The sequence below is a fragment of the Zea mays genome, chromosome 8 (assembly GCF_902167145.1).
Source record: "Zea mays cultivar B73 chromosome 8, Zm-B73-REFERENCE-NAM-5.0, whole genome shotgun sequence".
Taxonomy (NCBI): domain Eukaryota; kingdom Viridiplantae; phylum Streptophyta; class Magnoliopsida; order Poales; family Poaceae; genus Zea; species Zea mays.
In genome coordinates this window covers 156,715,003-156,742,463 of record NC_050103.1, presented here as the reverse complement: position 1 = coordinate 156,742,463, position 27,461 = coordinate 156,715,003, and the positions used below count along the sequence as shown (strand labels likewise).

Here is a 27,461-nt window from a genome sequence, read left to right as displayed (position 1 = left end):
TATATCCAAGCCATCACAATAAAGCGTTTTTATTGCCGGATGAGGAGAGCAATGACATAATGCATCACCCACAAAGAACGGTGTTTTATTTAGCGTCGCCACCTACCCAGTACGAATAGATTTGCTGATCAAGCTTGGTAGGAGAGAAGATGAAAATTAATTAGAGAGTGCACATACACTCACGAAAATTAGAAATCTAGTGGTTTAAACCAAATTTTTATCATATATAACCTATAAATTGTTATTACGCATCCTCTAGTTATATGCATACTTCTCTAATTTATTCTAGCTTCGGCACTGAAATTAACTGACAATGCAACGTCATCGATGACGTTGCCACATCTCGCTGAATAGTGGAGACTGGAGAACCACGCATTGAGCGCGCGCGAGACGTCCCCGCAGCTAGCCATTATTTATAGTTATTTATTTGTTTGTTTATTTCGGCATGTGCTCGTCCCAAAAAGGAGAAAAAAAAAAGAACATCTCGGCATGTGCGTCCGTGGTCCGTCGGTCGACCATGGTCCAAAAGCCGAATGGCGTTAGGAAGTTGGAATTCAGTACGCGTTGTTCCACTTTCACATGTGGCGGGCGGGCAGCCTGGGTCCGTCGTGCTATCACGCATCCATGACAGTAGGACTAGGGTATACCGACAATCCGACATACGCGTGCTCGGTGTTCCTCTCTTTCCTGAGGTAAGCTTGTTCGCTTAGGTTTAAATCATATCAGGTTTTACTATTTATACAATGTTTATGTACAAACAGTCCATTTTCATCGGCTGAATCAATGTCTATCTAAATCATATGAAGACCAATAGATCATAAATATGACCATATGAAATAATGTTTTTACACTCTAGATTGTACTGTTTACATAGTGATGTTTGAAATGGGGTAGCGCTTGTGAAGTCTCTCCACGATTCCATGTAAAGAGAGCGTCCGCTCCTCTTACAAATCGTGTTCTTTAAAATTATAGGGTCTTTAGAATTATAGGTTTTGATTTGCTCATTCGGGCGCGTGAACATTAATTTTCTCAAGATTCCCCTCCTCACTGGTGTGGACGACATGACCGGTCCTAAGGGTGGGTAGCGTGTGCGACCTCTTAGGGCCCCTGCAGTCCGGGGGGCCCGCCCATCCAAACTAGTATATGTCTAGACCAGATTCAATATGCGGTATAGATTTATTTTTTCCCTCTTGTCTCTCTCAAGTTCTTGATATGAGCAATAGCGTTGTCATGGATGTCATCACGATATGCGCATGAGACCTCTTTATAGAGGAACTTGTGATCTCTCCGATGGCCAGATACGACCAAGTCGCCAAAGAGACTGACAAGCTGATACGTGTCTTTTGGCCATATGTCTCGTCTCGTCTCTTTTTATAGACCTATATCCTTAATTTTCCATATGTCTCTTTGTAATTTTCTCTGCGATTTTATTTAGAAAGTTGTTCATGTGGTTTATATTGTTTACAAAGTCATTTATTTTTTTTAAATAGTAGTTATAGGATTTATTAACTTGATGTCTCTCTATATATTTTCGCTTAGTCTTTGAAATCTGAATCTCAGCCATGGTGGATGGAATGTGGCGGACATGGAGAGGCGCGTGTAGTGGTGGGACAAAGTTGTGGGTGCGAGGCTTTAGACTGAATTTTACGGTTCAGTCTATTTTTCTTCCCTATATTCTATTATTGTGCTACCTCTGTAACTTGTCACCTCTATATCTTTATTCTCTACACCGGTTACCTATATATTATTCTCTTATACCTCACTACAACCCTAAACTATTATTTCAATTAAATATTTATGATATATTACTATTTTTGTCTACTAAAAACCTAGGTCAGCATGTGAACCGATGGTAGGGACAGGCTGCCGCTCCCTACAGGCAGGAAAAAGCGTAGAGGTTGACTGTCTCTAACAACGTCCACTATATCCATACTTTACGGTCTCCTTTAAAAATTTTATTTTCTATATCTTCTTCATCTCAAATAACATACTCTAAAATCTAAATCACATCTTTTATACTCAAATATCTACATTAGAGACATTTTTTATTTTTATTTTTTGTACATACGTATTTGTCATACTATCAAATGTATTGTAAATATTTTAGTTTTGCTAAACCAGTTATTTAAAATATTCAAATGGATAGAAGATCGTTTAGAGAAACTTTATATATAGAGAATCCAGTAATGTTCTTTAAATTTAAAGAATCATTTGATCCTTTATATTTAGAATAGATGACTTTTTAGAGACTCTTGCTAGTCAGTTGGCAGGAACGGTAGAAGATTGTCTTATCCATGTGGTGAGATGCGGTGGGCCGATATGCCGGGGCAGGCATAACGGAGTCAGAGAAATGGACCGTGGACGGATCGAGAGAACGTATCATGGACGTTTCATCTTCTATTATTTATAATGAGAAGCTACTTGTACAAGTATTTTATCAAAACAAATTTAACTACATTGGCACAAATATTTGTGAAGCTAAAGTAAATAAAATAACTGTTCCACGAGTAAAATGGAGTTGTACCAGATGAGCTTGGATTTTTGGCTTTAGATTAAATACAGCTGTTCGGACTGTTGCAATTGCTAACTATAGTAGTAAAATAATGTAAAAAATAGTAGAAGACAATATAGATTAAAGCCAAACAAACGATATAACGAGCGAATTAAATGAAGCTCGGTTAGTTAGTGCCCTTTAGTGAAACATGCCTAGCTACGGTCTAATTATGTGACTTGACAAGGGTATTTGCATTCTTTTAGCGACATATGATGTGCTCATTAATCATGATGGTTTTTGTCAGTCCAGTTTAGTTCTCCGGATATATTCGTAGGGGTAAGTTGTGACTAATACAACTCTAAGCCATTGAAGCGGTTTTCCAAATACTACATGGTACAATCCTAACTTATTTTTTCCTAATACTGCATGATATAACCATGAGTTTTTAGATAATAAATATAATCAAGATACAATATGTGTAGAGAGCAGTGGCGTAGACAATGGGTGGTCCGGGTGGCCACGACATATCCTAAGCCGGCCACCGGATCACCAGTCCACCAAGATCCATATAAAAAATACTGATATATATTATATTTGCATTCTAATATACACATCTATAGATTTAAATGTTAAATTTATAGTGTTATATGCTATTTTTATCTTTATACTTTGAACTATATACTAAATTATTATATATTATATTAAATTATTTATAAAAAATTCTAATGACATACTTCACGAAAAAATTCTAGCTACGTCACTGGTAGAGGGTCGTGTAGAGACGGTGCTCTTCATGAAAAACCTGTCTTTTAAATTCGTACTTACCCTCCTAGAGACCGTTCAAAAAAATCCCTTGTTTAATTGTGTTGTACATGTCCTAAACGGTGTTTGGTTCCTTCTTCAGTTGAGTTATTAATGTTTAGTCTGTTTTAGTCCCTAAAATACCAAAGGACATGAGTAAAGTATGCCATCTAATTAGAAATTTTAGAGACTAAAGTTCAGAAAAGTGACTAAATTAACCAAGCACCACTTAAATATATTCATATAAAGATTAATATATGTGGTGTATGTGTGTGTTATAAAAAAATATCAATAGACACAGGCAGCTGGCAGGCTGGCAGCCAATGAGGCAAACCAAACGTGGACTCGTCACTCGTCCGCAGAAAAGGCCTCGCGCGTGTAGAATAAAAGCGTCACTAGGGTGCCTTCTCACAGCACTGATTGTCCACCCACCACTCTACGCAAGCAATCCTTCGGACTTCGGTGGGGGAAATGGAGGCCGCCGCCGCCGCCGAGACGGGGCTCGCCCAGAAACCGGTTGTGCTGTACCCTTCGCCGGGGATGGGCCACCTGGTCTCCATGATCGAGCTTGGCAAGATCCTCGGCGCGCGGGGACTGTCCGTAATAATTGTCGTCGTCGAGCCTCCCTTCAACACGGGCGCTACGGCGCCTTTCCTCGCCGGCGTCTCCGCGGCCAACCCGTCCATCTCCTTCCACCGCCTGCCCAAAGTCGAGCGCCTCCCGCCCGTCAAGACCAAGCACCAGGAGGCGCTCACCTTCGAGGTCACCCGCGTCTCCAACCCGCACCTCCGCGAGTTCCTGGCCGCCGCGTCCCCAGCCGTGCTCGTCGTCGACTTCTTCTGCAGCATCGCCCTGGACGTGGCGGAGGAGCTCCGCGTGCCCGCCTACTTCTTCTTCACCTCGGGCGCCGAGGTCCTGGCCTTCTTCCTGCACCTCCCGGCGATCCACGAGCGGACCGCCGCGAGCTTCCAGGACATGGGGAAGGAGCTCGTGCACGTGCCGGGCATCCCGTCGTTCCCGGCGACGCACTGCATCCTGCCCACCATGGAGCGCGACGACGTGGCCTACGACGGCTTCCTAAAGGGCTGTACCGACCTCTGCCGCTCCCAGGGCATCATGGTCAACACGTTCCGCTCGCTGGAGCAGCGCGCCGTCGAGACCGTGGCCGCGGGCCACTGCACGCCCCCCGGCCTCCCGACCCCGCCCATCTACTGCATCGGGCCACTCATCAAGTCCGAGGAGGTGCTGGGCAAGGGCGGCGAGGAGTGCCTGGCTTGGCTGGACGCGCAGCCCAGGGCCAGCGTGGTGTTCCTCTGCTTCGGCAGCATCGGCCGGTTCAGCGTGGAGCAGATCAGGGAGGTGGCGGCCGGCCTGGAAGCCAGCGGGCAGCGGTTCTTGTGGGTGGTCCGAGCCCCGCCCAGCGACGACCCGGCCAAGAAGTTCGAGAGGCCGCCGGAGCCGGACCTTGACGCGCTCCTCCCGGAGGGGTTCCTGGCCCGGACCAAGGATAGGGGTCTCGTGGTCAGGTCGTGGGCGCCGCAGCGGGACGTGCTGGCGCACGCGTCCGTGGGCGGCTTCGTGACGCACTGCGGCTGGAACTCGGTCCTGGAGGCGGTGATGGCGGGCGTGCCGATGGTGGCGTGGCCGCTCTACGCGGAGCAGCGGCTCAACCGGGTGTTCCTGGAGAAGGAGATGCAGCTGGCCGTGGCCGTGGAAGGGTACGACAGCGACGAGGGCATCGTGGCGGCCGAGGAGGTTGCTGCCAAGGTGCGATGGCTCTTGGAGTCCGATGGCGGGAGGATGCTCCGGAAGCGCACGCTGGCGGCCATGCGGCAGGCCAAGGACGCGCTGCGTGAGGGCGGTGAGTCGGAGGCCACACTGACCGGATTGGTGGACGAGTGGAAACGCATTTGACGCGGTACGTGGGGATTGGGAACGGGTGACGTTACGCGACGGATGAAGTGCCGGTCATCATTTCTTTTAAAAAAATATATATTAGTAATATATTCATGTATTTTTCAATAAAAGATACAATTTATTGCATTATACTCGTGCGTGCGGCGTGCCAACAATAATAAGATATCTACTCTTTATTAGATTTAACTGAGTTTGGTTCAATTTTCAAATCAAATAAATGTGAGAATCATAACAAATATAAGTGTAATAAAGGATTAATCTCGAATAAAAAACTGGTAATAATAAAATATTCAATAGTAATCATACTTTTATAAGCTAGCCTTAAATCATCGTTACCTATATGGCTATATGTACAGTTGTACTACACGATCCCGCATAATCAATCTACTGCTTTTCCATTCAGCAGTGGGCCAGTGGCTTTTGTTTTCTTTCGTGATTATGCTCTCCCGTCAGCTTGCGTATCCAGCGGAGGATCCGTATTTTGCGCTAGGATATTCTACTATTCATCTTTTCAGTAGATCAGGAATTTAGTCGTGCAAAATAAGCGTTCGGACGCTCGATCACGCAGTTCCCTCTCATTTGTGGAGATGACGATATGCATCCACAATCATGGTCTGCTGGACACGCTCAATTTTTACGCACTCGCGTGCAGCCAAGGACAATTCATTATCCACATCTGTATGTCAATATTGTTGGGATCGAAATAGTCTTAGCGCTCCATGTAATTCAGCTTGAGGAAGAGATGGGCAATAAAAACCTGCCTACGTGACCCAATGCACGACCTAGATCCTCACTTCGTCATATAGAGATTCATTTTTTAATTCTATTTTTTTTAAAAAAAAATCACATCTAGACATGCGATGAAACTAAAACAGTAGTGTCATAACCTATAGTACCAACGTCGTTGGTCATGGTACCAAGATACCAATGTACATGCTATCATAAAAATAACGTGATAACACTCTGGCACTATGATCTACAGTGGCCACATTAATTAATATGAGTCGAGCCAAGTTGACTTGATATCCAGTCCTACGTATATACAGTCCCTTGCGGCTTTCTCGGCTGCCTCCCGCAAGGCCGCAAGCCACCCGCCACTCCGATTCCTCTAAACGTCAGCAACGACTAATATGCAATTAGGCCCTATGTGCAAGCGTGTAAGCAAACACCATAATCTGTTGGATTATGATCCAACTGTATATATAGTTGTGGTTTGTTAGGTGCTTCTTTATAAATCTATACGAACTGTTGATGAAATGATTTAAATATTAAATATGATATACGGTTGGATCTTGATTCAACGGTTCAATATACTCTCTTGCATGATTGTACATAAGTCCTGATTGAATATTAGCCCCTGTTTGGTTCCTTTAGTTTAGGGACTAAAATTTAGTCCATACTATGTTTGGTTTTAAGAACTAAAACTATTCAAAACAAATTAAATGAATTATAAGATGATTAAAATACCTCTTATCATTCTCCTGTCATTAGTGCAACTGAAATAAAGGATGGATGAAAAGTGAAATTTATATGGTTTAGTCTATTTTAGTTATTTTTGAGGAACTATTAGTTCTAATACATTCAAACATCCACTTGTTTATATTTTAGTTCTACTATTTAATAATTTAGAGACTAATCTTTAGTCCGGTCTTAGTTGTTCCCTGAACGCCGGCATCTTCTTCCGCGCATTCGGCCTATGTCCGGCAGCCCCTCCGCAGTCGGCGCCGGCACAAGCCCTTCAGGTCGGACACGGCGGCGCGTAGTCCCGACTACGTAGGCAGGTTGCCGGCCTCCGCCTCCGGCCCTTCCCCTGCGCCCCGACTGAGTCGCTGCTGCAGCCGCCAACTTCACCCGCGGCGAGCTCACCACAGCCCTCCGGAAGGTATCGATCCAAATTAATGTTGCTTCTCTCTCCGTGCTACTGGATTTGCATGTGAAATGACCCAGCTTTTAGAGTGGATTCGGGTTCTATAATTAGGTTCGGGGTGGATTAGGGTTAAAGTCAGGTTTAGGTCGGATTTGAGTGTTCCAGAGTTCGATTTGACGGAGATCATTGCGTAGTGTTCAGTTGGGTGATTACAGAGAAAGTTTTATTCGGTGTGTGGAGGTGGGGAACTGGGGATACTGATTTTATTAAGCCAGGGGCATAGGTGGGATGATTGAGGAATATTGCCAATTGAAATAGGGAAGTTGCATTTGCAAGCCTATGTGACATGTGACTGTAGGTTCTCCCATGTAAAGTTGAGTTTTCTAAGCAGTTTACTCATTTGCTGTAATGTGGATGAACTGGTTCGGTTGTAGCCATTTGCTCTTGTTTAGTACCCTGTAATAACCTAACATTTTGGAAAACAACACATCACATGGCAGCTCCAAATAAACTGATACAACTTGCAAATTGGTGAATTTTGAACGAACTAGAACTAGAACAGTCTGTTAATGCTCTATTACTCTTTCTGTCCACAGTTACTGATGGCTTATATGGGTTAGAGGCTTAGAGCTGCCATTTTTGTTCTCTGAACCACCTTTATGAAAGATATTGATGAAATTTTGAGTGAGAGATGGTTAACTGGAATTTATCATCTTAATGGACGATTGACTACATGGACCTTTGTTATATTGCACTCCTTATTTTCATGCAAGTTTGAAACTTTATATGAGGGATGATGGAAAATGGATTAAAAGGGAATTGTAGCAATAGCTCAAACTGCTTCTTAGCGACACATATACAGCAAAAAGGAAATTTACGCATTTACATGTTAACATGCTATGTTGACAATCCATCAAATTATCTACCGAAAAGGAATCCATCAAACTATTTACAGAGTAGCAATTGTTTTTTCTTCCATCACTTACCACATCATATTTGTTGTCATTAAAAGTACCTTTTCAGTCTAATTGCTACTCATGTTGTTATGTCATTACATATAGCAAGTGGAATAGAAGTCAAATCAGGGGAATCATTATGCCAGTATATTGTTTACGCGAATGGGATTTTAAACATGATCCTTTGGCTGGGTTGCATTATGTAGTATGGTTCGGTTTGGAACTGCTTTTGGAGCAGGTTTTCACCAGGAAAAAAAACAGTGGAGCAACCAAACGCGAAACTTCCCTGCAAAACAAATATGAGCTGGTTTCCTCATTAAGCAGCTTCTGAGGAGCTTGTCTTGGCCTTTTCTCGCCGTCCTTGAGTGCCTCCTAGTAGCTTGCCTCTGCTGTGACGAGTTTCTCCCATTGAGCGTTCTATCCGTCATAAGTGCTGCCCCACCTGCTGGCTGCCTCCCCGCCGGGAGTGCCTCCTCACTGATGATCTCCCCACTGAGTGCCAGCCCACCGACGAGCACTGCCAGATCGATGCTCTGCCCAAAGATTGGGGTTGTTGCCCTCAACCACCGTGTGTGCTGCTCCAAATCGGCGGACGCCCATGGCCTTTGCCTCTCTGTATATAGGAAGGCCTTGTGAGGTTTCTTTTTCTTTGTTGGTAGTTTGATAGATTGCCAAGTTATCATGTTAACATGTAAATTCCTGGACTACTTTTTGTCTGTTTATGAAGCTGATTGAGCTATCACTCTAATATAAACCTTATCTTTAGGTTTAACTCTACATTTTCATTTCTGAATTGTGGCACCCTACCTGTTACTACCTCCGTTCACAAATATATGACACCGTTGACTTTTTTTGAAAACTTTGACCACTCGTCTTATTCAAAATATTTTTAGTCAAAAATGTAAAATTTTAAGTCAAGCACAAACTACCTTAAGTGATAAAATAAATCAGAAAAAATGTTAATTCATTATTTTTTTGATAATACGAGTGGCCAAAGTTTTTTTTAAAAGTTAACGGTGTCATATATTTATGAACGGAGGGAGTACTATTTTTGTGGCTCATGGGTCTTTCTTTTTACTGTTTCTAAGTTTGTTTTAGGGGCTATCAACTTGGAAGATGGCCGATGAGGAACAAACCCCAGGCTCTAGGAAGAGGGTTGCAGGTACCCAAATCAATAAGGATAATCCTGAGCCTGATGATGACGAACCAGAGCAAGAGATGGGTACATTTAAGAAAGCTACTGAGGAAGTTATGGCAACCCGGATCATTGTAAAGGTTCGGCGCCAGCAAACATCATCAGCTCCTTCTAATCCTTTCTCTGCAATTAGATTTGCCCCCACTGATTCTAGTGTTCAAACATGCGCCCCTGTCCCACAGGTCCAGCCTTCAGATGTTAAAGGTGACGAGGGATGCAATGGTACTGGGAAAAATACTTTGTCTGTGCCAGACAAGAATGCAGGCTCTGGTGTAAATACTGACTCCGGTGCCACAACTGAAGCACCACCTCAACCTGTTGGAACCAGTGACAAGGCAGAAGGCACAGAGGCTGAATCTGGTGGAGACAAAGTGGTAGCTGGAAAACCCAACGAAGGTAGCTGCATGTCATCTGAAGTTCAGGGCAAAACGAAAGAGGGAGATGCTGAAGAAAAGGAAGGGGCAGATGAAGCTGGAAATAATGGTACAGTTAGCAAGGATGATACTGAGAAGAAAGGTGGAGGTGAATCGGAGACCAAGGATTGCTTGTCTGAGGAGCAGAGAGATGCTGGCAAAATTAGCAAGGATAAATCTGAGCAGAAAGATGGAGGTGAATCACATCAGAAAGACGCTGATAACAAAGGGCAGACATCATCAGCAACATCCCTTTTCTCGTTTACGAATCTGTCAAGTGGCCAAAATGCTTTCACCAGTCTGACTGGAACTGGATTTTCAAGCACGTCATTCTCGTTTGGCTCAGCCTCTAAAGATGGCCCAAGTACTGGTCCCCTGTTCGGGCTGAAAGCTGATGGTTCTTCGTTCCCTTCCTTTAGTCTTGGTGCTGCCAGCAACGGGAGTTCCGCCACAGTGCTTGCTACCTCAGCAGAAACACCCAAGAAATTTGCTATGGCAGAAGGCCCTGTCGAAACCGGCGAAGAAAACGAGAAGGCTGTATTTACTGCCGATTCTGCCTTGTATGAGTACCTAGATGGTGGCTGGAAAGAAAGAGGAAAAGGTGAACTGAAGCTGAACGTCCCTGTATCCTCCTCCGGCGGCGAGAGAGCCCGGCTCGTCATGCGGGCAAAGGGCAACTACCGTCTGGTCCTGAACGCGAGCCTCTACAACGACATGTCGCTCAAGGACATGGACAAGAAGGGCGTGACGTTTGCCTGTATGAACAGCATTGGGGAGTCGCCGAGCAGCCTTGCCACGTTTGCTCTCAAGTTCAAGGACACAGCCACCAGGGAGGAATTCAAGGACGCGGTGGAGTTTCACAGGGCAAGCAAAGCACCGGACGAGCCGCTAAAGGCGCCCGAGAACTCTTCGAAGGCAGCAGAAGCAGAAGCCTGAAGCTGCACTCGGGTCACGCTTACTCGTTTTTTGTACGTGTCGAGGAAGGAGCTGAGAGATACTTTCTGTCATTGCCTTCTTAAGAATGTTACGTCATGACAATGACATGATGTCCTGAGCACTGGTGCTGTTGTTGGAACAGTGGGTAGCCTTGACGAACTTTCATTAGCTACAGTCCTAATCTAGAGTTCTGGAGACGAGACTCGTTAGATTTATTCGCTTGTCTTGTGCTCCGTTATGTTTGTTCTATCGGTTAAGCTATGCGTCATGTGTTATCTAGTTATTATGTCATGAATGAACGTATGCAATTATGCGTGTCCTGGTTAGTATATTCCGCTAACGGCTAGGGCTAGGTTGGATGTATCTGTATGCGGGCAAGGGTGTTCCAAATTGGGCTGCCACCTTCCTTCTTCAATATTTATCTTTTTAACTAAAACACGATAAATAAAAAAACCGAAAGGAGTAATTGACTTTGTTTTTCTTTATTTCTCTACTCATATAAAACACCAGTTTCTATAGTTTTCACTGTCATTCTTTTTTAAAAAAAATAAACTATCATTTTTTAAAAAAAAATATGGAGAGGAAATCCCTAACCATTCGATCTACGACGTGTTTGAAAGCAAATTATTTTAAAACCATGGTTCTGCTTTTGAGCCTACTTATTCTGTAATCAAGACTCCTCCTGAGCTTACTTATATTATTGCTAGGAAGCACCCTCTTTGGCTTCAGGCCACAAATGATGAATTTGAGGCACTTCTCAAGAACAAGATATCCCACCATGTGTTAGTGTGTTTGGTTCTGCTTTTGAGGTACCATGAATCTGACTATCTGAGGCACTTCAGTCCAACCTGACAGTCCATCTCGCACGGTGCACGATCAGAGTCACTATCCAGTGCACCCCTGCAGCGACTTGCATTGGGACCGGGAGTCCGGGAGTGGAAGCCTCGTCTCGGCTGTGGAGGCTGGAAGCAATGCAGGGCAGCATCGATCAGCAGTTGAGCACGCATGGAGGAGGCCGGCCAGCTGCGAGTCAGGCTACAGGTTGCCGTCTCTTCTTGTCTCTCATTAGCTTCTTGCTTCCTACTTAGGTTGTTACTCTGTTCTCGCTTTTACTTCGAGTCTTCGACGTTTCAGACTTCCGAGTCATCCAGATGTTGGCCGGGCTGTTCTCGTCCCTGTACTGTTCTACGCTTCCCTTTTCTCGTCAACGTGAAGGATTGTAGATTTGAAACCAAGTGCTAAGTGTCTACAGTCGGCAGCAAGCGTGCGGTTTCATACAATCCAGTATCAGCACGGATTTATCGAAAACACGCAATTCGAGCGGCGGCTGTCCATGGCAATTTGGTAGCACTGCCGAATGAGCTTTGAGCTGCGCGTGCATTTCTTTTAGTTAAAAGTCACACGGGATTGAGGCCCTCTCCGTGATCCCGGCCTCTCGCCTCCGCGTTCGCACCGGCCGGTCCCCCGCGCCGGCCGCTGGTCACCAGCTCCGTCGCCACCGCAACAACTTTATCCGGCCATCCGGGGGCGCAAAATCATTCCATTCGACTTCCGCTAGCGTCAAGACCTGCGCCTCGGCGGTTGCCACGCCGGTGAACAAGCCATACCCATCCGTCACGGCCGCAGGCAAGCCCATCTCTTGCATCCGCCGTCTGCGCTTGATCTAGGACTAGGAGACTAGGTTGAGTCTTGAGGAGGACCACCGCCAGAGTCCGCGTCGTCGCGCCAGCTGCTCCCACCGCTCGTCCCGCATTGGGGATCTTGTGGCTGTTCATCTGCAGCAAGAAGCATGCATAGGTCTTCTTCTGTTCTCCTGTGAGGAGGTGATTTGAGGCTTTTTTGAAGGGGAACGTATCTGGTGCTCAAAGGGGTACGGTGCTCATGTGCACATTTTAAATCTGGTGCATCCATTTTGTATCTAACAGCAGCATCAATTTTGTGAAGAACCTCTTCCACCTTTCTTCCCTGGTGGGAGGGGTTTTTCGTAAAATTGCTGATGTCGATGAATACAAGATGGATGCACCAGATTTAAAATGTGCACATTAGCACCGTACCCCTTTGAGCACCAGATACGTTCCCTTTTTGAAGTTATGCCGTATAGGATATCAAATATCGAATGCAACATTAAATATTTCAAACATGCTCGTACTTCTGAAGTAACCATCTCATTATCCTAGTCTAAAGTATTAAAACCTCAACGCGATTCAGGCGCCCTCCGCATCTCGCGGCAGTTTCGCTCATGGCGTGCCGACGCGTGGCCGCGGACTCAATGCTTATTCGATTCGACGGAGACGTCGACGCGTCCGCCCCTCCCACTGCGCGCAAAAACAAAAAACACCGACTGTCCTCCCCTTCTCTCGACGGCAAAATGTCCGACCACCGCCGCGACAAGAGAAGGTCTGCGACCGTCCGCCACGAGCGCGAGCGGAAGCTCTCCCAGTCCCGGTCTCCGTCGACAGATCGGGACCGCTCCCACCGCCGCCACTCTCAGTCGCGCCGAGGCCTTCGGCGGTGGGTGACGACGATGTGAATGCGGAGAATCTGGAGATGATGAATATGCCCCCCCTCCTGCCGCTGCAGCACGCAGCTCCGCCGGTTTTCACGGCTTGGAGCAGATCTGCCACGCCACCGCCGCATAGACCAACTTGGAGGAGGGATCCCATCCGAATCCGATTCCCATTCTCCAGCTCGACCGCTGTAGAGAGAGGAGAGAGAGAGAGAGAAAGGAGCAGTGGCGGTGAGGTCTATGGCATCGATGGCGGCGTACCTGGCTCGACGAGCGACACAGAAGAAGTGGGTGCACCTGCTTTACCACACGACGCTCAACTTCCACCACCACCTCTTCTACCAGGAAATCAGTTCCCCCAATCCTCCCCTCTCCGCCTCCCTTTTGATCTTGATCTCCCTTCCCGCTCACGGATGGGACTAGCCTTGTGTTGTCTCTCCCGCACAGGCGTCAGATCTCCTGGACAAGTTTGAGGCCAACCGCCACATGGTAAGGCCTCCTCCTGCTGATCCCTTTTCGCACACCTCTTCTTCCCATTCGACTGTCAGCGTGGAGTGAATTCGTGAGTTACATTTTGTGATGATGGTCTCTATGTGGTGCCGTGATTGTGAGCTAGAACAAGTTTTTTCTATCATATTTAATTGTTGTTATCTACGTTTGGAGTGGACATATGGCCCTTTATGCTTAGAACAACTTTTTCTATTATGTATATTGGTATGGCATAGTCTCTTCTTCATAACAACTTTTTCTATTATGTATATTGGTGTTGCTGATCTGTGTACTTGTGTTTCTCTAGGGAATCAATTGATAGCTATAGTTTTTCTTTAGTGACAACAACAAGTAATTGATAGACAAGAAGCTAATTGTCTATGGGTCCTATTCACTTCCAAGTTTTATAGTTGCCTTTTTTATTTCATCAGCCTGAGCTAAATTGTCTATTGCAACTTGCGTGCTTGTCTATGGATGGAAGCAATAATTCAGTAGTAGCTTGTGTAATCTCTGTTTCCACATAGTTCAGACACATTGTGCTTTGGCAACTCGCAGGTGTAGCACTAAGCGTTGACTCTAGAGTTATGTGATTTTTCTTGTAATAGTATTAATTCACTCATAGTATAACATGCCAAGATTCCATTCTCATTAGAACATTTTGTTAATAATTCTTTTTGTATTAATATATAAGGGTCTTTAAAAGAAAAGAAAAAGTGTTTTTTAAACACCTATGTTTCGAGAGAGAGAAGAAAGAACAAGTACTTGTCTTTGCTGAAAAACAGTACAAGTTTTGGTGCAAATTGGGTTTATTAAAACCCAGTGCAAAATTAGCCTCATTTGTTACTTGTGATGTAATAGTCTGCTGCAGCTATAAGTTGGATCATGTTTTATTGAAAGATGAAGCATGCTTATTCATTGTCTGAGTATGTGGAGTACTTACGAAATTTCTAACTATGTACTACGACATCAAGGTAGGAAGTGGAGTTTTTGCATGTCTGTATTTTTTTTGTTCTTGCTATAGCATACAGTCCCGTTGTTTCGGTGCTTTAGTTGCACTTTTATTTGTGAAACATGTAAAATAGGCTGACAATCTGAATAATGAGTTCATAATCAGTGTATTATTCATTACAGAGAGGAATGAAAGAGTTTGCCTTCCCCTCCACTTCCAAAAATCTAAAATAAAATAGAATAGTTCTCCTTCCCTTCTTTTGTATCGAACGATACAAAATCATGATAAGCTGTCATATGGTCTACGACTTGTGAAACTGTAACATTTTTGCTCTTTAGACTCATGCAATTCCTGGCCCAAGTAAATAAAATATCACGAATTCAACATTCTAGGTGGACTATATACAAGTAGATTTTGGTATTTGTTTTAGGGGAAAACGTGTAACTAACTAACTGATGGTTGTTGATGCTATAGCACCTAGATGGGAGTACATTAGATTAGGAATAGATTAATAAGTGAGTTTCAGCCAGGGTTGACTTTCTCGGACAAGGATCACTGAGTTTCGGTTTTTTTGTTTTCGCTACTCACCAAAAAATGAATTTTGGTCCGGTTTTAAATAGATTTCGTTTCAAAATATAAAAATACAAAAGTCAAACTTTGGTCCACAGAACGAAATTCTGATCAATGCAAACGAAATTGTGAACCCTGGTTTCAGCTGATGTCAGGCCCAGGCGAGGAATCATTTCCCAGAACCGTTTCCTTTTCCTACGGATTTTAACTAAAATCAGTGACTCTGATGTCGTTGTTCAGGGGTGCACCTCCAGCAGCAGCAGGAGGAATTTCGTAAGTAATGCTTTTATTGGTATGGACAAAAAAGTTAATGTCTGCTCCCCAAATTCCTGAACTTCTTTTCTTACTATATATATTACAGGTTTTTGTGGACTCCAAAGCACATGACTGGGCTATTATTACCAAGTATAGGAACAACAGATATATGCACACTTGTGATTGGGTATGTTTGAATTATCTGTTTCTTTTGTTAGCTAATCAGTTCAGACTTCAGCTTATCTGAAGCTAAGTCGCCGTAGGTTTTTTGTCCATATTTCTTCTGAATGGTTGCTTTTGCTAGATTGGATGATACCCCAGGTATCGAAAGAGGACTCGAATCTCCATCAACATGGAAGTCTCCTTGGTATATCGATATGCGCAAGCACTTTCAGGTAAATTCGTTCCTTCTACTTTGCATCCCATCCTTGGCCAGTGACTACCACAAATTTGGTATTCTCTACATGAGTTTGGAATGATCTCATGCGTTGCAGGAAATTCTGATTCATGTCATGGCAGGTAAGGTCCTTCCCAAAAAAAACCTTATCAATTGAGCCAGTCCATATGATAGGTTTGAGATTGAACTTTTCAAGGTATGTAAATCTATACTTGCTACCTTCTTGACATTGCCAAGCATTACTTAACTCTGAAACAAATTATGTTCCCATTTCTGAATACCTTCCCTTTCTATTCCACTGAGCTTATCTGAAGCCTTTGGTCCTTGTGATCTCTCCATCTCTTGGACAACAAAGTGCACGAGGGTTGTCTTCCTATCAGCTCCACACATATCTGACAGTTTCAGCAGTGCGTCAAGTCTGAAAACATTTGTCCCTCCTCTTATAGTTCCAGCATTCATTCTAGCTTACAAGGCTGCAAATTGTGTTATCTAAGCATCTGTGTACACAATATCTTTTGATGACCCAGAAGTGTATCCTATTCCATGACTAACTTTGGGTTACAACTTTCTTCATTTAGCTAAGTCTGGTGCCACATCGACGAAATTTGTTTATTCGCTGATAGCCTTTACTATATGACTCTATCGTTTACTTTTATCTGGAGTTATTTCTATACTTGTGCTAGATGAAGGTTAACATATGAGCGCTATAGCGCCCGATAGGGCGCTCTCCATTATACGAAGGGGGACGGACGACGGCAGGGCACGCTGCGTCGGGTCTGGGTACGGGAAGGTGTGGCGGACCAGGCGCTGTCGCTGAAGGCTCGCCACCACCGGCCCATAGTCACCTTCGTCGAGGCCAGTGGCTCCACCGTGCTTCCCTCTGATGCCGCCTCCCTCCAGATCCGCCGCTTCCCTGCCCCTGCTCGTCGATTCGGCTCTACTACCCACCACGTCGTCCCTGTGTCAGTCTAGGTTTACCCCTCCTGCTCCTGTGTCAGTCTCAGTTCCTAGCTCTGCATCTCAAGGCAGCAACATTTTCAAGACCAGGATTGAAGATGCAAACAACGTTGATGCAGGTAATGTGAAAATATAGAGTAATGTACCAAAGTAGATCGTAAGTACCTTTATTAGTTCCTAATTCATATCTACTTAGTGTTCGGTTGACTGGTTTTTGTTTCCTGATTCTGTGTATCAAACTAATTTTTTTTTCCTTGCATTGTTCCAAAGTGCAGATGTTGGCGCTGCAACAGCCCAAGCGAACAAAAAGAAATCTTCAACATCAAGAACTAAACATACGGTGGTTGTTCCAAAGTCTAGATCTTAGTTTCCTTAATCAAAGAAATGAGCATGTTTTTGTTTTGTATAGGACAAGTGTTAATTTCTCTTTATCATTGGGCCTTTGTTTTTGGCAAGGCAAGAGCAAGTCCCTATATAACAAGCATGACACCTTTTCATTTCTGCTACTTCTCATTTTTGCACATCTTGGATACTATGGTATAGTCCAGTGCTCCAGTTATTGATGATGCCTGGAACCATATATCCCTAATACTTTAATGACGCTCAGCCTCTAGATACCACTAACCTTATATCATTTGGATTGATTGTCAGCTTCTGCACACTTACATTGTGGTATATGTTTAGCCTGCCATTCTTGTGGTAGCATCTTGACATTACTTTTAGAAGAGACCCGACCAACTATAGGCGACGTATAAACAAGTTGGACTCTACAAAGGACTTGCTTAATTTGCAATTCTAGAGCTGATTCAGTGTGAATTTAGAGAGGTCATCATACATTTGAAGTTGTTAATTTCAAACTGAAACTGTATTATATTTAGTGCCGGTTTGTTTTGTTGTTTCAAGATTGGTTAGTGGTTACAGGATCGTAACCTTTGGATTTTGGTACAATTTGCTGTTACAGTAACCTAATTATATTCCTACCACTCAGCCTGAAGGAGGACTGACATCTGATTTTTATTTTATTTTATACACTTATTCCTAATTTATGGTGTTCTTTCTCTCCGAAGTGAGTAAATTTGTGAAGTGATCCTTCATGTTTTCTATGTGATTGGTACCAATAAATCCAGCATACACCTTTACCTAAGGAAGTCATGTTCAGGATAGATAATTTTAGCTCGCCCTTTAGAAAGAAACTCCTCAAGAGTACTGCAGCTTCTCAAATTTAGCTCAATACATGCTTTAATGTTCTCACACTGATCAGTGTTTACAGGTCATCGCTAGATCATGATGCTTCATTCTAAGAGGTGCTCGCGAGCACCTAGGCTTCTCCGCTTCTGATCATGGTTGTGGACCTTCCTGTATGTCAATATCCATTGGTCGTTCCCGCAGGCAGTAGCCGCCGAGCCCACTGGCGTGTATATAGAGACCATCTGCTGCTAAGACCTTCTGGTCGTGAACTGTGTTGTTTAATTACTTGTGTAACCAGCATCTTTTGATAAACATGACATAATATATTTCGTAAGGTGTCCGGTTCCTCACGATTGTGCAATCAGCTTGCCATTGCTAAGTTCGTAACTTTCTATATCTGAAATTTATATAGCGCTCGATAGGGCGCTGTCTTTTCTAGTTTTTTAATGGAGAGAGCTCTGCGTGTGCGCGGACGCACACGGGACGGGAGAGAGATGACGCCGGGCATGGGCTGCAGGTATCGCAACAACTCCGCAGTCCACGCCACGCGGCGACACCCACGCGCAGAAACCCGTGGAACCCGGCCTCCGTCCCAATCCTGACTCCCTTAAGGCCCTGTTCGGTTGTTCCGGATTGGAGCCCCGGATTAATTCCTAGCCGGATTACTTCTCTAATTTATATATATTTTGATGAGCTGGAATGAATCCTGTCTCATTCCGATATAACCGAACAGGCCCTAAACGGGAATACATATTTCTCGTGGAAATTTCATGCGTTCCTATCTTCCGTTCCGCTCGGAAGTCTCTCTACCGAGATAATTGCCATTATGGAAGAAGAGAGAAGCGGTTTCGACGAAATAGAGGCGTTGGCGTTGGCTTCTTCGTTTTAGAGACGCAGCCGACAGACTCTTCCTGATATGGACAACAGATAGAGATTTAGCTCTGGTGTCAACATTAAATTCACTCTGTGCTCACGCCGTCAAAAGCCTGGCGCCGCCGTTTCTTGTTCACGCGGCCTGCATCCCCAATCCAGAAACCTAGCCGCCGTCGGCGTCGTGGTGCTGGAGCTCGTCACGGGGCTGAGGCCCATGGACGTGGGCAGGGAGCGGCGGGACGTCGACGCGCCGGTGCTGGGCGAGGGCCCCGCCGTGATGGCCAACGTCGAGGCAGTGGCGGAGCTGGCGTTCCGGTGCGTGGCGCCAGACAAGGACGATCGGCCCGACGCCCGGGAGGTGGTGGCCGAGCTCGCGAGGATCCAGACGATGCTCCCCGAGCTTCCCGGCCGGATCGCACAGAATTGAGCTAATCACATCCTGACATCTTGGCTTCTATGCTGCTATCTTGACTAAGAATTAACATCACATCCTGAAGGAACACTTCAAGCAAGGCCATGAAGCTTAGACCAATGTCGAGCTCACATCTTCTCGTGCTGGTTCTGTGGCATGAATCTGTATGAGCATTGGCCAGATCTGTTAGTTGTGTTACCGGTCAGCACTACACTAGTCAGGTTATGTGTAGTCTTCTGCTGGAAACTGGAATGTACAAGCTCTCCCCCAAAAGTAATTTTGTCCGGGACCGCGACTTGGACGCCGCGTGGAAGCTGCAGGGTGAGCTGGAGTAAGAGCTTGAGCGACCTTGCCGCCGCGGAGTTCGTCGCCCTCGCCGCTGATGCCGGGGTCTTGGCCGCCGCGGGCGACGCCGACGCCGAGGCCTTGGTGCTCGGGCTCTGCGCGGCTGACGCTCTCCTGAGCCCGAGTAGCTCGCGCCAGCGGCTGGAGCAGCTGGGTGCCTTGGGCGAGAACGCGTAAGGGTCTGTGCCGTCAGCCGCCGCGGCGCGGAGAGGCTTGATCGGCTCCGTGCTGGTCGCCGGCATTGCCTCCTCTGGCTGCGCCGGGGTGGCGCGGCGGCCTCCGGATCCGGCAGAGTCGCCGCCTTTCTCAGCGATAGCAGCTTGCCGTCGGCGAATAGCTCGTCGGCGGGGAGCATGGTGGCGGAGCTGCCGAGGCTGAACTCGAAGTCAATGAAGTCCTTGGAGATCGCGGGCTCTGGCGTGGCATGGGCATCGAGGACGGCGGTGTGAAGGAGATAACGGGGACCTACCTCTGCGACACGGGCATCGGGGACGGCGGCGTGAAGGAGATAATGGGGCGCCGCGTCGCCTGCGGCGGCAAGCAGCTGAAGAAGACGACGCCAGACGGAGAGAAGAAGACGACGCCAGACGGTAAACGGTGAAAGGACACTGATACATCCTAAGTGAGTGTCTCGTATCTATTTTGGAGTTTATCTATCGTCTGCGTCTCCAAAACAGAGAAGCCAACGCCAACGCCTCCATTTCGTCGAATCCCCTCCTCTCTTCTTTTATAATGGCAATTGTCTCCTCTCTACCACATTCTCCCCATTCCGCGGTTCCGCCCTCTCGCGTGCCTCCAGGTCCCTCCTCTGCGTAACTGGGCGGCCGCTGATCCGCCGCCACCGCTCTGTGCCCTGCGTCTGGTGTTCCGGTGACAAGCGTCCACCTGGTACGCCCATCCCGCTATTCGAAACCGAGGACCGAAACCTAAGCTATATGTGTTCGGATCTGATCTAATCTAATCTATTCCTGTGAACCGTCGACGGCGCCCGGCCTGGGCGGCTGCACTGCGCGCCGCGGGAGCCAGCAGCCGCTGCTCCACCAAGGCGGCCGTGCTGCTTTGTTAGCGCTTATGCCCCAATCGAGGCGTCACCTGACCGCTTAGCGCTTATTGCTGCTTTTTTTAGAACCCTAGCTAACTTTACTGAATTTCTTTGTTGTAGCAAGATGTTGGAATACCAAAACGTAGTTGGGGGGAGACTGAAGCTGAAGGGTAAAGCGCTGGACGTAAAGGATGGTGGGGTGAAGAAAAAGAAGAAGAAGTACCAGCGTGAGGAGTCGTCTCAGATTGCGCACGATGAGCTCCACAAAGGTTTTTCTCATTATTACACTGGCCAATCTTAAACTTAAGCATCTGCTGTCCAACTTCTGCACAATTGGATATGTTTGTTAGAGGTGGTACCCATCAACTGCTTGGTTGTGTGCATGATACCTTCTGACAGTTTCTGGGTCTCCATGCACTGAATAATCGATTTGGTTTTTTTGTTACATAACTGTTGATAATTACATCTTTTTGGGTTCCCTCTATTTGTTATATGTCCATGCCATCAACAATAGGTGGTAGGTTACTGATGCTTCTAACATTTTTTTTGCTGCATTAGTTTCTCTGTATATGCTTGTTCTCATCTTATCTATATTTGGATACAATGGTTTGTAGTTTATACAGCATCTGCATAGATTCATGGCTTGATAAAAAATCTTGGATGCATCACTAGTGGGATTTGTCATTTAGTTTGTGCTGATAAGTGTTATTAGTGGCTATGCGAACTGTTGGCAGAACAAATAAAGAACCCCAGTCATATTACCTTCTCGGTCACTCAGTTGTTGGTTGCACCTGCGATGACAATGTATTTGTTTGGAAACCTAGATAAGTTTAGTATTATGACATGATAGGATATGACAGTTTTCTTATGTTATTGGTGGATCAGTCTTTACTAAAATACTCTGTGGAGTTCGACTCAATTTTCCAATAACTTGTTTAATTCTATACATTGTCTCACCTTTTGTTTTTTGTGTAACTGGACGCCATGAATCTAAGCATTTTCGGCTGGCTACACTGGCCTCATATCCAGTTCTATGGTTGTCTTCTTCAGGGGGGAGATCTGAATTACCAATTGATCCCAACAATGAGCGGATTGAATCTGACAAGACTGGAGATGAAGGGAACCCACATCCTGACTATGGCCATCTCACACCAGCAGAGCGACGCTACATGGAACAGAAGCAGAAGATCGACATGCAGAAGATGGCCAAAGTCGCCAACAAGTCGCATAGAGACCGCATCCAAGACTTCAATCAGTATCTCGCAAACCTAAGCGAGCACTACGACATCCCCAAAGTTGGCCCTGGCTAACATAGCCAAACTGGCTGTGTTACGCACAACAATTGTGTGCTGGGTCTATCCATTTATGTTAGCATGTTACGTATCGTTTAAAACGATTTGTTGCCACCAGAAGTTGATATTTAATTTCAAAAGCATGTTCCAACTATTCTGATCCTGTGTTTAAGTTGTTTGTTGCCCCTTTTAGTTGCAATCGTTTTATTCAAAATGTGATCAAAATTTGATATTTCCAGGGAACTAATTTTCTTTCAATATAGCGGCAGAGCCTACCAATAAATTATGCACAAAATTTTCCACACAAGTCAGATCAACATGACCTTAAATTTGGGAAATGGGAAATAGGGGTTGGGACAGAGAAATGTGAATATGTGATCCCATGTTTGGATAATTGAAATGAAGATAGGGATAGAAAAATAAAGACTACCCATCCCATACCCCTTCCTTTTATAAAGAAAATTCCATTGGTGATGCAGAAGAAGAAAAATAAGCATGCCAATGTTAAGAGTAATCATGATACGGCAGATGCTGTGGTGGAATTTCTGTCAGACAGTAAATATGATGCTCCACTGAAGCTAAAGAAGAAGAGCAAAAAGAAGAAAATGGAAAGTAGTGGTCCTGCAGTCGTATATGAAAGTTCAGTTGTTACTGAAGATGCTGGAGCATCTAAGCTGAAGAAAAAGAAAAGGAAGGTAAAGGGAGGGAAGGTCTCTGCTGGGATTACTGATGCAGAAGAAATTCTGCATGAAAATCAAATTGAAGAAACTAGTGGTAAGATTTCTTATTGATGCAATGGTGCTGAGCATTTGTCTTGACAAGTTGATGGCTTTGATCTTTTCTCACGTTTTTAAATGGTTTAAATAGTGAGTTCGTGCAAAAACCATTTGATATCTATATTATGTCCTAGTGTTCTCATTATATAGTAGTTCTTCCATTTATAATTTACCTTACAGCTAATATTTATGCAGCTGATGTCAACCAACTTGCAGCACTGAGTGAAGATGTGGATAATGAAGAGCCTCAGAAATTAAAGAGGGGAAAGAAAAGTAAGGCTAGCAATGTTGTCTCTGTCAAAGTTGTTCTGAAGTGTCAGTTCAATGTTTTGCATAGTCATGCTTTGTAAGGCATGTCTGTTCGTTGATTGCAGTGGAAGTTAAAAAATCTGGGAAGGCCAAGAAGAAGGACAAGCATGCATCGCGTAAAGATAATAACAACTTGGAGAGACATGTTGATGTTAGTACTGCAAACGCTGATGAGAATATGAGATTCCATTAGTTGATGAAGACTGCTCTAGAGGACTGAAAAGTAATGTTCTACTTTTGAGTTCTGATATCTGGGATACTATTTTGCTAGTCTGCGCTGACATTTCTTTGTGAAGTTATTTGATGGATGGAAAGTAGTGTTCACAATTAAATACTGAATGTACTATATCCAAAGAACCCTTAGTGTTGTCTTTTTGGAACTAGCCTAAATATTCACTCAAGTCATTGGGCATCAACAGTCTCCACAAGCAACTTTGACTGTTCGATGACTGTTTCTTTAATGATATATTTATAGTATCGATAAATTTGTATTTGGTGGAGGTAGCTTTAAAAACAACTCTACTTATAGTCAACTCCCAAAGCAGCACTTCCTTTGAACAATGCAGGGAGTAAAAGATTATATATGTGTATTATATAATAATATAAATTCCTCCTAGGACCAATACACATGGAATTCATTTTAGTGCCAACTTCAAAAGAAAACTGACATACAAAGCCAAATATCATTTAGTCTAACTACTAGCTTACTGAGTCCTGCGATGCAATAAATTATTAGTTGGCAATATGTGTTGCAGAATTCATAGTGCTTGATGTTGTGATCCAATTAATTTCACATTTTTATTCTCCTTTTCTGTTAAAATTAGCAGCTTCATGCATCAAAGTCTTCATAGCTTATACGTGATGTCTTGACTCTTGACAGAATGGATCTTGGAGTGCAAACACAAGAGACCTGGCTTGAAAGCCTTGCAAGAAGCAATAGATGAATTTATTGTTGCTCATGAGGAACAACAAGAGAAGGTGAGTGTTTCTTCTGTGACATATATATCCTCTGATGAAACCAAACAGACAAGTTGTTTGTTCCTAATACCTACTTGGTTATTTCAGGAGAAGAGAGAGAGGCCCGTGCAGCAGAAGATGGATGGGCAGTTGTTCATCACAAGGGGAGGAAAAAGACCACAGATGCTGAAACTGGAATAGCTGTTGGCTCTGTATCTCTTGCTGCAATGCAACATAAAATGGCTAAAATGAAACCCAAGGAAGTTGATATGAACTTCTACAGATTTCAGAGAAGAGAAGCCCACCTCAGTGGTATGTCATCATTGCTTAACGAGACTTATTATTTGTTATTCCACTCCCTGATTAGCTACACATGATAGAACCCAGACTATATATTGCACATTATGAAGTGCTTGGACTTGGTAGTTGTAATGCAATGCAGTTCACCAGCCACGATAAAATGTAATCTGTTCACTTGTTTGCCATTTGAATACGAGTAACCTGTACCTGCAGCTTGATATTTTCTGTTCTGGTTTTGGGGGTAGTATTTGGTTCTATTAGAAGTTTACTGTTTTGCATCTTCAGTTTGGTTGGAGTCACAAGTCCACAGCCATTGTACTATCTTGATTGGACTTCAAATGAACCATATGTGTGGGAAGTTTCTCTTTCTCTTGTGTGTGTGTGTGTGATACATTGAGGTTCTAGTATATATATATAGACAGGTACACCTGCAGGCTTGTGGCCCGGTCAGTGCCCGAACAGACTTGGCAGTTGGCATGACGCGCACGCATGAGCAGTAAGTGCAGACATTAAACCAGACCTTATCCGATATCAGTGCAGTAGTTGTATTTCAGCCAGTGCATGAATGTTCCCATTGCTCATGCTTCCCCCATGCTTGATGCCTTGCTCAAACCATCACACACAGACAGTGAGAGACTAACCACGCAAAGAGAGAGATTCAGCGCTTCTATTTACGTTGTTGTTTTCACGAATCCTGCTTACCCTAACGATGCGACAGCAGAAGCACATTCACGAATAAGTGCTTGTTCGGTTAGCTCTCAATCCATATGAATTAAGTGGGATTGGGTGAGTTTGAATTTCAAGCATATCAAATTTGTTCTTAATTTTTCCAATCCTATTCAATCTATATATAATGGGAATAACCAGACAAAGCCTAAATTAGGGGTCGTGACTCGTGAATAAGCTAATAAGCTCCACCCTGGTCGTTCCCACCATCAGCATCCCTGTGATCTCCAATGTAATCGGCGATGCGCATGCGCTCCTCGTTCATCAGCGAGTCGAGGAACGAGGAGAAGGTGGCGTCGTCCACGACGGGGCAGCCCAAGTGGAAGCCGCCAGGAGCTGGTGCACAGAACGGATCACCGACTCCATCGAAGCCCTCGGAGCCTAGACCCATCATGCCCCCCGCGAAGTCGCCGCTGCTTCCGTCGCCGAAAGATGAGTTCGGCTGCGCTGGCGGCGGCGCAACCGATGGCTCGACTTCCACCAGTGGCGGCGGCGTCTTGTCGGCAGACGAACCGGCGGCTCCTGCTGGTGAGTCGTCGTCGGCGCGGTGGGAGTGCGAGTGCAGGCTCGCAGCTGCTGCGGGCAGAGGCGTGTGCGTGCGCGGGTCGATGCCCCGCGCGACGAGCTTCTTGCTGAGGTGCGAGTTCCAGTAGTTCTTGACCTCGTTGTCCGTGCGGCCAGGCAGACGCCCAGCGATCAGCGACCACCTGCACCCACGCAGGCACGTGTAGCAAGCATGTTGCACTGCGCTGCAGGGGAGAAGCGGAGAGCTACGGCAGCGCACGGACAGCGTACACGCACCGGTTTCCGAGCAGGCGGTGGAGGCGGAGGATGAGGTCCTCCTCGTCGGCGGCGATAGGCCCGCGCTTGATGTCCGGCCTGAGGTAGTTCATCCAGCGGAGCCTGCAGCTCTTGCCGCAGCGAAGCAGCCCCGCCCGCCGCGGCAGCGTGCGCCACCGCCCCTCCCCGTCCTTCGCCACGGCCCGCGCCAGCAGCTCGTCCTCCTCCGGCGTCCACGCACCCCGCTTGAGCGTCCTTATCGCCCCCGCGCCACGCTGCTGCACCGCCGGCTTCCGCATCATCATATCCCTCCTCTTGCTTGCTCGTGTGGCTGGTTACTCCTAGACTCCTAGAGTCCTAGTTCTACTACGTACAACGTACTAGCCGAGAGCCCGACAGAGGCTGGCTCGTGGCTGCTCAGCCGCGGAGCCCCCACGTAGCCAGCCAGCAAGCGTGCACCGCGACCCGGGACACCAATCACCATCCCAGAGAGACAAGGGTCGTCGGGGGTGGTTCGTTTGCTTGGGCGCGGCGGTCTGCTGCGTTTCGGGAAACGCAGGGATTCCGTGGCGGCGATCAGATCGCGGTGGATCCAACCATCGCATCGTGTCTCAACTATAGATGGCCAATAAGCACGAGGCCCGCGAGGTTAGTACGAAGCCCGTTGTTTAGGTCCGGTCCGAGCTCGGTACGGTCCAGTTCTATGCGGGCCCGGGTTGGCCCGACACGAATAAGCGGGCCAGGCTCGGACAAGAAATTAGGCACGGTTGGCTAGCCCGGCACGGCCCGATTACCTCTAAACACGTTGAGCCCGCTTTTTTTGCACTAAAACATGTTTTTCGGCCCGCTTAGCCCGCTTTCGGCCCGTTTTTTTCGTGCTAAACGGCCCGGCCCGGCCCGTTTAGGCCCGCTGCGGGCCAGGCTCGGACAAGGAATTGAGCCTGCGGGCTTAGAAGGTCCGGCCCGGTTTCCTAACCGTGCCTAGCGTTTGGCCATCTCTAGTCTCAACGACACTAGTACTCGACTCGCTAATCTATAGATGGCCAAACGGACGGCCCGGCCCGGCCGCACGGTTAGGCACGACACGATTAGGGCACGACCCGTTTGGCCCATTTAATAGTCGTGTCGTGCCGCCACAGCACTAATGCCTAAGCCCAGGCACAAGCACAACACTGAGCCTTCTTAGCTGTGCCGGTACGGCACGGTAGGCCCGGACATCCCGTAGTGTCAGGGTCAGCCCGAACACTACACCACAAAATTTCAAACATTCACAAACAGTTAAAACATACTAAAATTGCTAATATTGAGCTGTTTAGTGCAATGATTGCCTCATTAAAAACCTATCTAGGTAAAAACTCACCCTTATGAGAAAACCCTAGATAGGAAAAAAGAGTACAACCCACAGCTTATTTATTGTTCTTACATATCACAGACATTGTTTAGAGTTGTATAGTTTAGTTACATGCACATCGACTGAAATAAGATCAAACTAGCTAAATAAGATCAGTCTTCGACATGTGGTTGTGGATCAGTAGGTGTCTGAGATTGAGATGCATGAGAGGATTCTGAAGTGTCAACTGGAACTTGTTCATCATCAAGATATAGATCAAAGAATGAGTCTTCAAGTTCTTGGTTCTCAACAGTGTGTTGGGTCCTTGCATTCCCTTCCTCCCAGTCCTTGATGCAGGTCAACATCTCGACCATCTCCGAGGTCAGTCGACCCTCCTCGATAATCCTGCCAGCGAGACTGAAAGCACCT

At 45.8% G+C, this 27,461-nt stretch overlaps 5 protein-coding genes and 1 pseudogene across 9 annotated transcripts; 5 read left to right on the top strand and 1 right to left on the bottom strand.

Annotated features, from left to right (window-relative positions):
• The first annotated feature begins 3,554 nt into the window (after positions 1-3,554).
• Positions 3,555-5,392, top strand: LOC100283088 (anthocyanidin 5,3-O-glucosyltransferase). The gene has a single exon (NM_001348967.1). It carries the CDS (start codon positions 3,767-3,769, stop codon positions 5,207-5,209), a length of 1,443 nt encoding a protein of 480 aa, NP_001335896.1. The 5' UTR covers positions 3,555-3,766; the 3' UTR covers positions 5,210-5,392.
• A 1,488-nt stretch (positions 5,393-6,880) lies between these two features.
• Positions 6,881-10,857, top strand: LOC100284246 (uncharacterized). 3 transcript variants are annotated; one of them, NM_001348982.1, is made up of 3 exons: positions 6,881-7,094; positions 9,124-9,310; positions 9,413-10,857. In NM_001348982.1, the coding sequence occupies exons 2-3, from the start codon at positions 9,152-9,154 to the stop codon at positions 10,577-10,579; spliced, it is 1,326 nt and encodes a 441-aa protein (NP_001335911.1). In that variant the 5' UTR covers positions 6,881-7,094; positions 9,124-9,151; the 3' UTR covers positions 10,580-10,857. The 3 variants fall into 3 exon arrangements, with proteins under 3 accessions (NP_001335911.1, NP_001150613.2, NP_001335910.1); NM_001348981.1 differs by having other exon boundaries at positions 6,927-7,094; positions 9,134-9,310; NM_001157141.2 differs by having other exon boundaries at positions 6,904-7,094; positions 9,124-10,857.
• Positions 10,858-11,285: 428 nt separating this feature from the next.
• On the top strand, positions 11,286-17,005 carry LOC107546755 (uncharacterized). Of its 2 annotated transcripts, XM_020542314.1 has the most exons (6): positions 11,286-11,620; positions 15,249-15,366; positions 15,455-15,535; positions 15,653-15,743; positions 15,868-16,821; positions 16,978-17,005. In XM_020542314.1, exons 2-5 carry the CDS (start codon positions 15,320-15,322, stop codon positions 15,970-15,972), a joined length of 324 nt encoding a protein of 107 aa, XP_020397903.1. In that variant the 5' UTR covers positions 11,286-11,620; positions 15,249-15,319; the 3' UTR covers positions 15,973-16,821; positions 16,978-17,005. The 2 variants fall into 2 exon arrangements, with proteins under 2 accessions (XP_020397903.1, NP_001309389.1); NM_001322460.1 differs by lacking the exon at positions 16,978-17,005 and having other exon boundaries at positions 11,516-11,620; positions 15,868-16,009.
• A 3,215-nt stretch (positions 17,006-20,220) lies between these two features.
• Positions 20,221-22,008, top strand: LOC103636204 (uncharacterized). The gene is made up of 3 exons (NM_001301614.2): positions 20,221-20,408; positions 20,683-20,831; positions 21,613-22,008. Exons 2-3 carry the CDS (start codon positions 20,687-20,689, stop codon positions 21,870-21,872), a joined length of 405 nt encoding a protein of 134 aa, NP_001288543.1. The 5' UTR covers positions 20,221-20,408; positions 20,683-20,686; the 3' UTR covers positions 21,873-22,008.
• Positions 22,009-22,260: 252 nt separating this feature from the next.
• On the top strand, positions 22,261-24,550 carry LOC109941929 (rRNA-processing protein pseudogene; annotated as a pseudogene). The gene is made up of 5 exons (NR_161296.1): positions 22,261-22,628; positions 22,826-22,903; positions 23,005-23,162; positions 23,820-23,917; positions 24,005-24,550. The product of NR_161296.1 is annotated as an rRNA-processing protein pseudogene (transcript).
• A 414-nt stretch (positions 24,551-24,964) lies between these two features.
• LOC103636205 (transcription repressor MYB5) lies at positions 24,965-26,197 on the bottom strand. The gene is made up of 2 exons (XM_008658558.4): positions 25,724-26,197; positions 24,965-25,629 (listed from the first exon to the last, which is right to left on the bottom strand). Exons 1-2 carry the CDS (start codon positions 26,005-26,007, stop codon positions 25,101-25,103), a joined length of 813 nt encoding a protein of 270 aa, XP_008656780.1. The 5' UTR covers positions 26,008-26,197; the 3' UTR covers positions 24,965-25,100.
• Positions 26,198-27,461: the final 1,264 nt, after the last annotated feature.

Bases quoted from the DNA above. Each gene is read 5' to 3' on its own strand.
- LOC107546755 (XM_020542314.1), top strand. From the start codon at position 15,320: ATGTCGTTGTTCAGGGGTGCACCTCCAGCAGCAGCAGGAGGAATTTC. The intron at 15,367-15,454 runs GTAAGTAATGCT...TATATATTACAG, and splicing joins GCAGCAGCAGGAGGAATTTC to GTTTTTGTGGACTCCAAAGC. The intron at 15,536-15,652 runs GTATGTTTGAAT...TGCTTTTGCTAG, and splicing joins ATATGCACACTTGTGATTGG to ATTGGATGATACCCCAGGTA.
- LOC103636204 (NM_001301614.2), top strand. From the start codon at position 20,687: ATGTTGGAATACCAAAACGTAGTTGGGGGGAGACTGAAGCTGAAGGGT. The intron at 20,832-21,612 runs GTTTTTCTCATT...TGTCTTCTTCAG, and splicing joins GCACGATGAGCTCCACAAAG to GGGGGAGATCTGAATTACCA.
- LOC103636205 (XM_008658558.4), bottom strand. From the start codon at position 26,007: ATGATGATGCGGAAGCCGGCGGTGCAGCAGCGTGGCGCGGGGGCGATA. The intron at 25,630-25,723 runs GTGCGTGTACGC...GCGTGGGTGCAG, and splicing joins CACCGCCTGCTCGGAAACCG to GTGGTCGCTGATCGCTGGGC.
- LOC100283088 (NM_001348967.1), top strand. From the start codon at position 3,767: ATGGAGGCCGCCGCCGCCGCCGAGACGGGGCTCGCCCAGAAACCGGTT.
- LOC100284246 (NM_001157141.2), top strand. From the start codon at position 9,152: ATGGCCGATGAGGAACAAACCCCAGGCTCTAGGAAGAGGGTTGCAGGT.